Consider the following 12,671-nt stretch of genomic DNA (forward strand, 5'->3'; position numbering starts at 1 on the left):
GCGCTGGATTTGACGCATGGCATAGCGCGCATCCGTCAAATCATGTTATATTATTATATATTATATAGCTCGCATCTAATCGTATCGGATGAGAAATAGACATTAAATGGCATATATAGGCCGCTACACAACAGTAATCACCGCGACAAACAGCTATATTAGATTTGGAGAAAAAAATAATATGATTTTGCAAAAAAAAATAATAATTATATTTTAATATGATGACCGGAATATATCACGTTTGTCCGGTAAATCGAATTCTTCCCGGACACGATGTCCGACGGCAAATTTTTCTAACGGAAACCCTGGATGTGTCGTTGATTTTCGACAACGCGGAAATGTATTCACATTTTTCGAAAGAAAAGTCAAAGCATTAGAAGTAGAACGGAAAATCGCACGCGTGCTTTGCGCACGGAAAGCCACCGGCCCCGATTTGGCCTGAATTTTTTTTTCAGTCAGGAGATTTTTTTTTTGCTTTAATCCCTGCGAACGGCTCAAAAGAAAGAAATGGAGAGTTCTGGAACGGCTGAAGTGAAAGCCTGTATCTGAATCCTATTGAGATGCTGTGGGGTGATTTGAAACGGGCTGTGCATGCAAGACAAGACACCCCTCAAACACCACACATCTGGAATAATTCTGCATGGAGGAATGGGGAAAAACTGTGTCAGAGATTTAATTGAGGTTATTTCAGCCAAAAAGTGCAATACCAGCTATGAGGAAGGCAAGTTGGTTTTCATAGTTTTTTTTTAACACATTTCACTTACTTTCAGAATGTCCTTTTGGCCATGTATTTGTTATTTATCTCAATATATCCCGTGTATCAACAGCCAGTCCAGGTGTGTCCCAATGATCTAAAGCAGCAGTATCCTCCTCTCTCTATCTACATGTCCTTTATGCTAACTCGTGACGTTAGAATTTTTTGTCAAAATTGAGTTTTTACATAATCTGATCCATTAGGTGTTTATTAATGCCTGTGTGGTGTTATTTTTAAAATGACATTTTTGAGTCATTTTAAAAATGACATTTTTGAGTTAGTAATTCATAAAATACAAAGGTTCCAACTTCCATCTCACAAAACATAATGGAATGTAAAAACTTTGACGCTCAATATCTCTGAACTACCCTAAACGGAGATAGAACCTTATAATTCTAAGCTCACAAACTGACCTGGAAACACAGGACAGAAGACAAGAGGGAGGACGACTTTCAGCTGATGGTTTTAATCTGTTCAGGGGCCTCATTCATAAAAAAGTACTTGAACGTCATCTTTGACTTTCACGTAAGCACAGTTTTCTAAACGGACATAAGCATTATTTATAAAACGGGCTGAGATGGTTTAAAGTTGCGTACGTGCTTCCTTCTATAAATACCAACGCAGGTAAAAAATGAACGCAGGTGAATGAGGCTTGTATTAACGCCCTGTGATAGAGGCTGAATTATAGCGGCTGAATTAAGACAAGTGCTATAATATAGGGTAGGCGTTCGTCTGGAGGTGGGAGAGGGCAGAGAAGAGTGGCTTCTCGGTAAGTTGCATTTGTAACGTTTGATCATGACAACTAACCAGGCACATGCTTATACTCTACTCAAGTTGTAAAAAAAAATCAGGGGAGGTGGTGGATTTTATCATAAGAGGACAATTTTAGCATCCCCTCGCCAGTGACTTCAGTGTCAGTAACTGTCATTGCATGTGTGCGTGCCCCCTCGCACCTTGAAATAGCAGTAATACCACGTTCATTGATAAAATGACATTAAGTATGGAAAGAGGGGGGCGATTTTGACTGTTTTTATTTCAGGGGGGATGCCATCCCCCCTCAACTCGAGTGCTGCTTATACTGTAATAATATAATGGTCTTATTCTTATCAGGTGGTCTTATTCTTATATGGCTGCTCACTCCCTGACACCGGAGAAAATCCAGTATAATTTTGAGTTTGGCCGGGCAAGGTCCGTTGTGGAACGCACTAGGCATGTTGAAGGGGAGATAGACAGCTACGGAGGGATATAAAGGAAGACTGAAATACAATCAGAAACATCAGTTCCTTTTAAATCTTGAATTAAACTCATTTTCTCGGCTGATAACAACATCGTTAATTTTATTACGAGCCACTTGCATGAATTACACTAGGCAGTGCGGCTCACATGCCTGTAATAACTCTGCAGAACCAGTAGGTAATGTGCGTAAGCAAGTTGAATACTCGACGTCGAGCTACGATCGTTTCCACGATCAAATTGACTCACGTTGAAATTTTATAAATCACTATGTTGACGTGGTTTTCTACGTACGACACGGGTAAGATCACAATGTTATCTAAGCACGTTCTATGAATGAGGCCCCAGGTCTATAATGTCAGTGCAGAAGAAGAGTAGGAGACAAATAGATAAGTAAAGGCAGCACTCAAGTTGAGGGGGGATGGCATCCCCCCCTGAAATAAAAACGGTCAAAATCATCCCCCTTCTAAAACTGCCATCCCCCCTTTCTATCCCTTATGTCATTTTATCAATGAACGTGGTGTTAGTGCTATTTCAACATTTAGTTTTGCGCATATTGAGTAAAATACTGTGGGCGAGGGAGAGGGCACGCACACATGCAATGACATTTTTACCAAGTCACTGACACTGTGGGGATGCTAAAATTGTCCCCATATGATCAAATCCACCTCCACCCTGATTTTCTTTTACGACTTGAGTACTGAGTAAAGGAATGGAGCTTCTAGGGGGGCGCTTAGGTGGCATAGCGGGTTAAGCGTTGACCATGTAACTGCAGGGTCCCCGGTTCGATTCCGTCCGGGGACATATCCTGCATGTCATCCCTCCTCTCTCTCTCTCACCCATCCTTCCTGTCTAAATCTTCACTGTAACTGTCAATAAAAAAATAAAAAAAATATGAGTGGGATATGAGCCACTCAGAAAAAAAAAAAGGAATGGAGCTTCTAGATCAGTGGTACTCAACCTTGTCCTAATCAGGAGCCACATTGACGAAAAAATATTTTTGCAAGAGCCACAATCCAAAAACGCTCCTTTCCTCCCTGAAACCATTATGCATTTGAGAATATGGATAATAGTAATATTGTTAGGCCTGAATCAAGCGGTCAAATGTGGCAGCACCCCAGAACAGACGGACACAGAGACTAGGGTAATAACAAAGGATATTTATTAAAGGGGTTAGGCAGAGAATGGTCGTAGGCGTAGGGCAAGCGGGGGTCAGGCAGGGGGACAGGCAGGAGGAGTAGTCGTTAGGCAGGCAGGAGGGTAGGCAGGGCAGGCAGGCAGGAGGGTAGGCAGGGCAGGCAGGCTGTCCAGGGGTTGTTCTGGTCCTTGTGAGCGTGGGCACAGAAGTCCATGCAGGCGGTGACCCCAGAGAAGGGCCTGCCCTCCTTCAGCCCCAGCCTGCAGTCTGGAGCCGCCGACTCGTTCTGACACTGGACACACACACACACACACACAAGGGGAACAGGACGGGTCATGGGGGTGGTGGGGGTGGAGGGGAGGAGGAGGAGGCGGTGTGGAGCAGCCTGGCCGGGTGGAAGAGAAGGAGGAGGAGGAGTGGGGTGGTGGTGGGGGTTCCTCCAGGAGGATGGTGTACTGGCTGTGGCTGGAGGAGAGTGACCCGCCCAGACCCGGAGGCTTCTGCTGCGGTAGCCCCACCAGGGGGGCCTCCGTCTCCGTGCGCCGACCAGTGGAGGCTGGTGACTTCCAGAATTGAGGAGGCCAAATTGTTTTCCGCTTGCTCGCTTCACTCGCGATGGAATGTTCCCTGTTCTTCTTATCTGTCTTTGTTAAAAATTATTAATTTGTGTTTGGCGGTACTGAAGGGATTGGGACACTCTCAGGATGGTGGATGAAGCAGCTTTTATTGCCTGCACAATGGGTCATCAAATAAACAAAACAATTGGCATGAATCTCTGGTCCGCCTGCAGCAGCTATTGTCCCTTCTGCTCAGGCTCACAACATTCACCACAACATACATTACATTACATACAACAACATAGTATTACTACATACAATCAATGACATGTCAAAAGCATTCAAACACTATGTCAATCAGACACACAACATACAATTCAACAATACTTCATCCATTTCTAATATTTATCCTGCAGAACAGCACTCATACGCGTGTGGCGGAAAAAGGTACTACACGGAGGCCAGGCCTCCTGTGCCCACCCATTTTCAGTGATTTGGCCAATTATTTCAGGGGATCATCCGAGTGCCTGCATCCTGCCAGTATGCCCACAAGCTTGCTTTCCTGGTGGGACAGAGCATCCACAGAGAGCCCAACATGAACCTGGATGACTTCCTCTACTACCTGTGAGAGGGGAGCAGCTACCTGAAGAGCACTTTGGAGTGAACTTGCCTGCCCTGGCAGTGGTGGTGGTGGTGGTGCTTTTCCCTGGGGCGATGGGGGAGGTGGGGGTGGAGGGGAGGAGGAGGAGGCGGTGTGGAGCAGCCTGGCCGGGTGGAAGAGAAGGAGGAGGAGTGGGGTGGTGGTGGGGGTTCCTCCAGGAGGATGGTGTACTGGCTGTGGCTGGAGGAGAGTGACCCGCCCAGACCCGGAGGCTCCGTGCGCCGACCCAGGGAGAGAGAGGACGCACGGGCCAAGCTGTCCTGGTCCATAGTGTAGGCCTATGTCTTCACTGGTCCATAGTGTAGGCCTATGTCTTCACTGGTCCATAGTGTAGGCCTATGTCTTCACTGGTCCATAGTGTAGGCCTATGTCTTCACTGGTCCATAGTGTAGGCCTATGCCTCCTACTGAATCACTGGTCCATAGTGTAGGCCTATGTCTTGGTCTCACCATCACTTCCTACCGATTGTCGGAAGAGAAAAAAAACACACAAGTTAAATGACAATGACATGATTGACACCAACCAGTCTTCAATCATGTCTTCATCTACTCTCCACCAGTCCTGTAGCTCCCTCTACTGGCCAGACGCTGCATGCTCCCCACAGGGGGCCCAACAGTGTTTACACAATTTAGTCTGGCAGTATTGTTGTTAATAGGACCACAGTTATAGTCTGGCAGTATTGTTGTTAATAGGACCACAGTTATAGTCTGGTAGTATTGTTGTGAACAGGTCTACACAGTATAAATCCTGATTTTATGACATTATAATTGTACTGTGACCGTCATATTTGTTCTCCGCCAACTTGGAATGGATCTCTTATCCTTTAACACCATAAGGAGAGACATGCACCATGCATATCCATATAAAATGTTGGACCAATCAGACTTACAGGTGATTTTAAGTTAATTTTTATAAGTTTGGCCAGATTTTGCACCTTCAGAAAAATCCATCATGGCGGACCTTATCGGTTCTTGAGGCAAATATGTTCCCCATGAGGAAAGACACATACATACCAAGTTTCATACATCCGGGGTGGATATGCCAGCATTCTGAAGTTAATTATTTACTTTTGGTTATTATAGCGCCACCTATGGTTTAATCATGGTCATTCTTTCTGCCATAGTTACTGATGCTCTCTAGTTGTGGCATGCACATTTATAGCATTTTCGGTCAGGGACTTTTTGAGCTATTTGACCAAAGCGGGGAAAAAGAATAATAAGGAGTATACCACCAATAACAATACTGTTCCTACGTAGTAGTAGTAGGAACACTAATTAAGACAAGTATCCCAGTTCTAGTGGCAGCTGTCATGTGAAAAAGATAGGATACTACACGAAAACCATCGTCTTTTTCAACATATGGACATTTGATTTTCATTTGAACAATATTGATGGATGGAGGTAATATAACTAATCAAATGAAACAGAAATTATTATTTTCTTAAATATTTAATCTATTTGTAAAATGGAATTAATGGGAATGCAATTTTCTTGTGAGCAAAAACAAGACACCCCCCACATGTATTGCTACTTTGTGTATTGCTACTCTGTGTGTAAATGATTAGAACATTGTTAGAGAGGATTTTGGAGTAGCCTGTCTTATTTAAACCTCAGACATTTAGTTTGGTTTGCTCTTGATTGTTGAAGTGAGTGGTGTCACCATGGAGAGATAAATCGAGCTCTCTGAGGCCTGCAGAAAGAGGGTTGTAGATGTGTATGAGTCTGGGAAGGGATTTATAAAGATCTCCAAACAATTAGAAATCAGCCATTCCACTGTCCTGAAAATAATTTACAAGTGGAGAACATTTAAAACAACTGCCAACATGGCCAGGTCAGGCCGTCCAAGCATTTTCAAACACCATGACTTCTGGAACAATGTGTTTTGGATGAAGTATTTATGCACAGTAACAGAAGACTTGTTTGGTACAAACCAAAGACAGCACTTGAGCACAAGAACCTCATACCAGCTGTGAAGCCTGGGGGTGGAAATGTAAGCAACTTACCATGAGAGGAAGGGGGTTGTGGAGTACCCTGTACCAGTGGTCAATGTCTCCACAACCCCCTGCCCTCGAATGGTTAATTGCTTTTCTACAAAAGCTACCACATAATATAAAAAATACACAGATGTAACATTATAAAAAATACACAGTTATAAGTTGTAACATTAAATTCATTTATTTACAATCATTAATCATTTCTTGACTTACTTGACTTAGGTCCTTTTTCTTCAGGGGGGGTATTCCATCAACAACGCTAAAAGAAAATCCAGGTTTAGTCTGACAAGTCTCGCGAGAGTTCCTAAAAATATCCAGGCATATTCTGATAAGTCTCGCGAGAAGTTATCAAAAATAAGCCAGGATTTTCCTTTAGCGACGTTGATGGAATACCCCCCGGGTGTGAAGAGTAGGGCCTCCAACGAGTTGACGCCACCGGTCTCTGTCCCTCGCCACAGCGGCCGCCGCCTCCCGGGATCTCAGACCCGGCATGTCCCGCTGCCTCTCGACGGTTCTCCTCCAGGTTTCTTTGCGGCGTCGTCCCCTTGTTCTTCGTCCATCAGGGGTCCATCTGAGGGCTGTGCGTTGATGGTCATCCGGGTTTTTCTCTTCCATCTTCTCTTTCTGATCTGCGTGCTTACTTACCATCTCTCTACCAGCACGTTTTCTCACTTCTTCGTTTGACACCCATTTCAGAATACATATATCCTTCCGCCACAGAATATAGTCCCATAAACAACATTAACGATTGCATTGTAGGCTAGGCCACGTTCACTTGCCTTTGAGCCAACTTGTTCGTGATTGGTGCCTTGGAATGACACTCCAGATTTGTAGACTGCTATTGGCTAAACAGTGGGCGGAGTCAGCACAGGTGTTCTTAATCAGATTGATTGGGAGGCGCATTGATACTGGAAATGCGGTCGGAGCTGAACTGAAGGGAGTTGGGGGGTATTTACCACTGTTGCTAGCCAATCAGAATCCAGTATCCAAACATGCTGTTGGAGAAGTCATTGCTCACCATCATAGAATCCACTAGGAATTCTATATTGTATCACAGGGCGCTTGAGGAAAATGTGAGACCATGCAGAATTGAAGCTAAAGCAGATGTGGACCATGCAACATGACAATGACCCAAAACATTCCAGTAAATCCACCAACGAACGGCTCAAAAGAAAGAAATGGAGAGTTCTGGAACAGGCCAAGTGAAAGCCCGGATCTGAATCCTATTGAGATGCTGTGGGGTGATTTGAAACGGGCCTGTGCATGCAAGACAAGACACCCCTCAAACACAAACACATCTGGAATAACTCTGCATGGAGGAATGGGAAAAAACTGTGTCAGAGATTTAATTGAGGTTATTTCAGCCAAAAGTGCAACACCAGCTATGAGGAAGGCAAGTTAGTTTTCATTGTTTTTTTTAACACATTTCACATACTTTCAGAATGTCCTTTTGGCCATTTATTTGTTATTTATCTCAATATATCCCGTGTATCAACCAGCCAGTCCAGGTGTGTCCCAATGATCTAAAGCAGCAGTATCCTCCTCTCTCTATCTACATGTCCTTTATGCTAACTCATACATATACATACTAGACCAAGAGGTTAGTCTAGCCTAGACTGGGACATGGCCCGCTACACCAAGAGGTTAGCCTAGCACGCCTTAGCTTAGCATACATGGCCCGCTACACCAAGAGGTTAGCCTAGCACACATGGCCTCTATAAAAGTCATGACCTATTTGCATACTTCATGGTCAGGTAGTATGGTTGCATGTAGGTATACTACAAGTTCAGAGTCTCACAAAAGCGAATGGTACGAATGGCTATGGTTTATTCAGAGGAATCTTAACTTGAATAATGAGGAAGAAAGTGCGAAAAACAAGCCAAAGACAATCCCCCAAAAGTGAAACTCTGGTAATATCCAGTGCGTCGTAATGATGTTTGTGTAACATCTGGCAACTTACCATCTTGCCATCGCTGCCAAACAGCACCAGGCCTGCCTTGGTGACCAGACCAGGTCGGCTGGCACCAGGGATCTCCAGGGGCTGTCCGTTAGCAGCGGTGCCGTCGTTTACCAGAGTGGAGCCGTAGAACGTCATCTTCTACAGAGAAAGGTTGGGATGACAACAGTGGGATGAGTTTCTGAGGTGCATTTCAGTACTCCCTTTCACCTCTTGTGTTTTCAAGTCAGTGCTGATGAGGGAGAGGGAGAGGCCACTTTAAACTATTGTGATTCAGTCTCTGTCTCAGAGGATTTCCACTATAAGACTGACTGTGGGCGTATTCTTTTTTTTCTGAGTGGGGCAGTCCCACTCATGGTTTTCTTTTTAATGACAGAGACAGATAGAGATTATGACAGGAAGGATGGGTGAGAGAGAGAAGGGATGACATGCAGGATATGTCCCCGGCCGGAATCGAACCGGGACCCTGCGGTTACATGGTCAGCACTTTAACCCGCTACGCCACCCAAGCGCCCCACTGTGGGCGTATTCTTACCTGTCCATCAACATCAGCCCAGGCACCGGGGACTTTGTCATGACCTCTGATCCAGTTGTGAAGGGCCTCGGCTGACTGGTTCCAGTCAATCTACATCACAGACAAAATGCAAAAATACTGATCAATTGTACATCTCATTCTAACAATGGACCAATATACACAGCAGAAACCCTAGTGAGTAAGTACAAATGTAAGTACGTCTGGTCATAATAGATTTGACATCACCGAATTTCTATGGAATTCCAGATAGCATTGTAGTAGTACTTGTGGGAAAAGCAAGATGGCAGGAGCAGTCTAGAGTGTTCTGTCCAGGACTAGGTCTTCAGTACCTTTGCGTTGTCTTTCTTCTGGATGCCCTCATAGGTGGCTCCCTCCTCTGATTGGGTGATCTTTGGTGCTTTCCCCGCTGCGATCAACCTCACCGCCTCCACCTGTGAACAACCATGCATACTCAGCCCCCCCAACGGCATGGAATGGATATGTGTGAACCTATTCAAGTGTTATGACGGTGACATTTGGCATTTCCATGTTCATGCTTCATGCATCTTTCTCGAGACAAAACATGCTGGCTGTTTGAGATGCAGACAGACAGCTATTATCTGAATGACTATATGTGGCCTTTGCCCTTGACTCACTGTGCCTTTCACTCCCTCTGGAAAGAGGAATCTCTTATAGATGGTGTTGACCGTGTCATCAGGCTCCACAGCACACTCCCTCTGCAGCAGGATTGGTCCAGTGTCCAGTCCCTCATCCGCCCAGAACACTGTGAACCCGCCTCTCTGGTCACCGTGGATCAAGGTCCTGTGGACCAATCCAGAGGGAGAGAGTGAGGAAACGCAACTGTTCAAACCCACCAACCAATCAACCAATCAACCAACCATCAAACCATCCATCCAACCAACCCACCAACCATCCCACCAACCAATCAACCAACCATCCAACCAACCATCCAACCCACCCACCAACCAACCCACCAACCATCCCACCAACCAACCATCCAACCAACCAATCAACCAACCCACCAACCATCCAACCAACCCACCAACCAACTAACTAACCAACCATGCAACCAACCATCCAACCAACCCACCAACCATCCAACCAACCCTCCAACCCACCAACCAACCAATCAACCATCCAACCAACCCACCAACCAACTAACTAACCAACCAACCATCCAACCAACCATCCAACCAACCCACCAACCATCCAACCAACCCTCCAACCCACCAACCAACCAACCATCCAACCAACCCACCAACCAACCCACCAACCATCCAACCAACCATCCAACCATCCAACCAACCTACCAGCCAGTGAATCTCAAACTCACCAACCCACCAACCGACCCACCCACCCACCAAACCTATGAACATGACAACTGACCAATGCCTCTAACTAATCTGTCCACCTACCAACTAACCAACCAACCAGTCAGCATCAACCAATAACACATAGAAACAGACACACCCCCCTGCCTACTGACTCACCAGTTGATGGCGGAGGCTCCCCTGTGAAGGGGCAGGATGGACGGGTGGTAGATGATGGAGCCGTGCTTGGGGTGGTCGATCACCTCCATGGGGATGAACTGGGAGCAGAAGGGCATGACGTTGAGCTCCGCGCCCACAGCCTCATATTGGTCCACCACTTCCTTGATGCCCTTCCCCTTCAGACGCCAGCGGGGGAACTTGAAGACAGGCACGCCATCCTTCTCTGCCTCCTTGGCTGTGGAGGAAGGGGCAAAGAGCTATTCAACACACTTTTCCTGTAAAGTGCAGTGTATTGCATTTGTGTATGAAATGGTTCATTTAATTAGAAGTTGGGTGTTTGAGGTGTTTGAGGGTACCCTCAAGGTGTACATGACTCTTGTTATGCCAATGTTTTGTTGAATAGAAGATCTCCTTAAAACCATAATCTGTGTGGCCAGTGGTCTAGCACTCAATGCTCATGTCAACATGGCTGCTCTGCTCACATGCCTTACTTTCCTGTATCTATCCAATCCAAATATAAGAGCGGGATTGCCCCACTCAAAAAAAATAACCTTAAAAAAACACAATCTGTAATTAGTTTTTGGATATAGCAATTTATTATATTCCCATTTATTATTGAGTAATATGTGAAAGGGTCTGGTAAAAAAAAATCTGAAACTATGCGGCTTCTACTTCATTCAATAGTATTTTTCAGTTTTTGACAGATTATGAAAGGGCAGATTGTAAGCTTTCAAATGATGTGTCATACATTGAAATCGGGAGTTTGAAGTGCATTGAAATCAATCACTTTTGCCTTAAGATCTAATTCAGATGGCCATTTGTATAAAGTGTTGTGCAAATGTATGCTGTGTGAGTTGTCTGTGTTCACTGCTCATGTGTACTTTAGGTGCTATGGTATGAGGACCACATATGATAAAGGTTGCACCCATTGCAATAATATGCTCCCAGATATATATACTGTCCTGCAGTGCACTCATGACATCATGACCTACTCACCTAGGGGGTCGGCTTTGCCATCCTTGTCGGGTATTGTGAAAACTCCAACAATGATGTGTCCCTCCTTCCTTAGCACCTTGTACACCTCCTGGCCGAAAATACTCTGACCTATCACAGCAATCTTCATCCTGAGTGCTCACAAGCTAATGTAGGTAAAGACAACAGACAAACAAGAGCATTTTATTTTTTTAAGGCAATTCTCTCTAGAGTGTAGTGGGTATTCATAACCTATTCATTTGAAACATATGCATTTGGATTTTGCATTACATAACCAAATCATTACTGTCAAATATTACTCTTATTGTATCCACAAAAGTAGCATGGTTGTTTAAAAAAATAAACGATGTATAAAAGTGTTTAGTGGAAAAAAACGTGTGTGTTTTTTTTTTAAAGGTTTAATTACTAATGTCTGTATAATAGTTATATAATACTACAGCAGTTTTTTGGTGAAAAGGGCGTGCCCTGTTTAACCAATCAGATGTCACGGCAGAATCATGCCTATGGGGGATTGACCAATCGAATCCAAGTGGATTTAAAGTACACTTGACAGCTCGCTAGCGACCCGCTACGTGCAGGAATTTTCTTTCTACATGCAGACTTACTTATTATTAGCAAACATATCATACACATTCAAATGTGCATACATCTGCAAAGCTATTTCCACGATGCACGCTGTTGACAATGTTGAGCTCAATACAAATGAAAGTGCCCTATGAAAATAAAATAAAACAGTTGAGCCACGAAGCAGGTGTTTTAAGATATATATATAGATATATTTCATTTGCATACTAGAACGCGTGAGACAATGTACTGTAGGCTATGCAATAGACATATTCGAGACTGATTAGCAAGCATGCAACCTACAAAAAATAATCGCGCCCTCAAGAACAAACCAAATAACTAATCATAACTTCAGAAACAGTTAATTCATTCAATACGGGGGTTAGAATGACTAGTTATGATGACAGTTAGATATCTTGTTATAATATAAAAATGGAACGTACCCCTGTCTTTCGTGACCAACAGTCTTCTCTACTGGTGTGAAAAGAGTGATTGATTGGATCAGGTTGTTGCTCTGATGTCGCCTGTGTGTGTCGCTGCCATAAGCGAGATACGGTCATTACACAACAGTCCCATCGTGTGTTCGGATAGGACAGCCTGGGCCAAGAGAGGAGGGCATTGGGCGTAAACTTTGTATTACCAATGTGTAACAAGAAAGCAAACAATTGCAATTACAGTACAGGCCAAAAGTTTGGACACACCTTCTCATTCAATGCGTTTCCTTTATTTTCATGACTATTTGGTACATTGTAGATTCTCACTGAACCATCAAAACTATGAATGAACACATAGGAAT

The 12,671-nt window shown here is 44.4% G+C and overlaps 2 protein-coding genes across 5 annotated transcripts in view; both read right to left on the reverse strand.

Annotated features, from left to right (window-relative positions):
- Positions 1–2,731, reverse strand: part of LOC308171178 (MAP kinase-activated protein kinase 3-like) — a gene marked incomplete at both ends in the record, with an annotated part of 8,244 nt that extends 5,513 nt beyond the window's left edge. Inside the window, one exon of the mRNA XM_080546033.1 lies at positions 2,689–2,731. Within this exon, the coding sequence (XP_080402159.1) occupies positions 2,689–2,731 (43 nt within the window). The remainder of the gene's footprint in view (positions 1–2,688) is intronic.
- Positions 2,732–3,138: 407 nt separating this feature from the next.
- Positions 3,139–12,468, reverse strand: LOC308171036 (cytosolic 10-formyltetrahydrofolate dehydrogenase-like). Of its 4 annotated transcripts, XR_013937813.1 has the most exons (9): positions 12,319–12,468; positions 11,315–11,457; positions 10,319–10,553; positions 9,464–9,629; positions 9,158–9,259; positions 8,829–8,918; positions 8,297–8,434; positions 6,550–7,645; positions 3,282–4,801 (listed from the first exon to the last, which is right to left on the reverse strand). XR_013937813.1 is itself a non-coding variant. In XM_080545908.1 (8 exons), the coding sequence occupies exons 2-8, from the start codon at positions 11,439–11,441 to the stop codon at positions 3,232–3,234; spliced, it is 1,041 nt and encodes a 346-aa protein (XP_080402034.1). In that variant the 5' UTR covers positions 11,442–11,457; positions 12,319–12,468; the 3' UTR covers positions 3,139–3,231. The 4 variants fall into 4 exon arrangements, 2 of the variants coding, with proteins under 2 accessions (XP_080402034.1, XP_080402033.1); XM_080545908.1 differs by lacking the exon at positions 6,550–7,645 and having other exon boundaries at positions 3,139–3,417; positions 8,297–8,431; XM_080545907.1 differs by lacking the exon at positions 6,550–7,645 and having other exon boundaries at positions 3,139–3,417.
- Between the last annotated feature and the right edge of the window lie 203 nt (positions 12,469–12,671).

The sequence above is a fragment of the Nansenia antarctica genome (genome assembly GCF_963989245.1).
Source record: "Nansenia antarctica genome assembly, chromosome: 15".
In the NCBI taxonomy this organism is placed as follows: Eukaryota; Metazoa; Chordata; class Actinopteri; order Argentiniformes; family Microstomatidae; genus Nansenia; species Nansenia antarctica.

Excerpts from the sequence above, each read along its gene's own strand:
- LOC308171036 (XM_080545907.1), bottom strand. The coding sequence starts at position 11,441 with ATGAAGATTGCTGTGATAGGTCAGAGTATTTTCGGCCAGGAGGTGTAC. Across the intron at positions 10,554-11,314 it reads TGGCAAAGCCGACCCCCTAG|CCAAGGAGGCAGAGAAGGAT; the intron begins GTGAGTAGGTCA and ends CTTCCTCCACAG. Across the intron at positions 3,418-8,296 it reads TTGGCAGCGATGGCAAGATG|TGTCAGAACGAGTCGGCGGC; the intron begins GTAAGTTGCCAG and ends GTGTGTGTCCAG.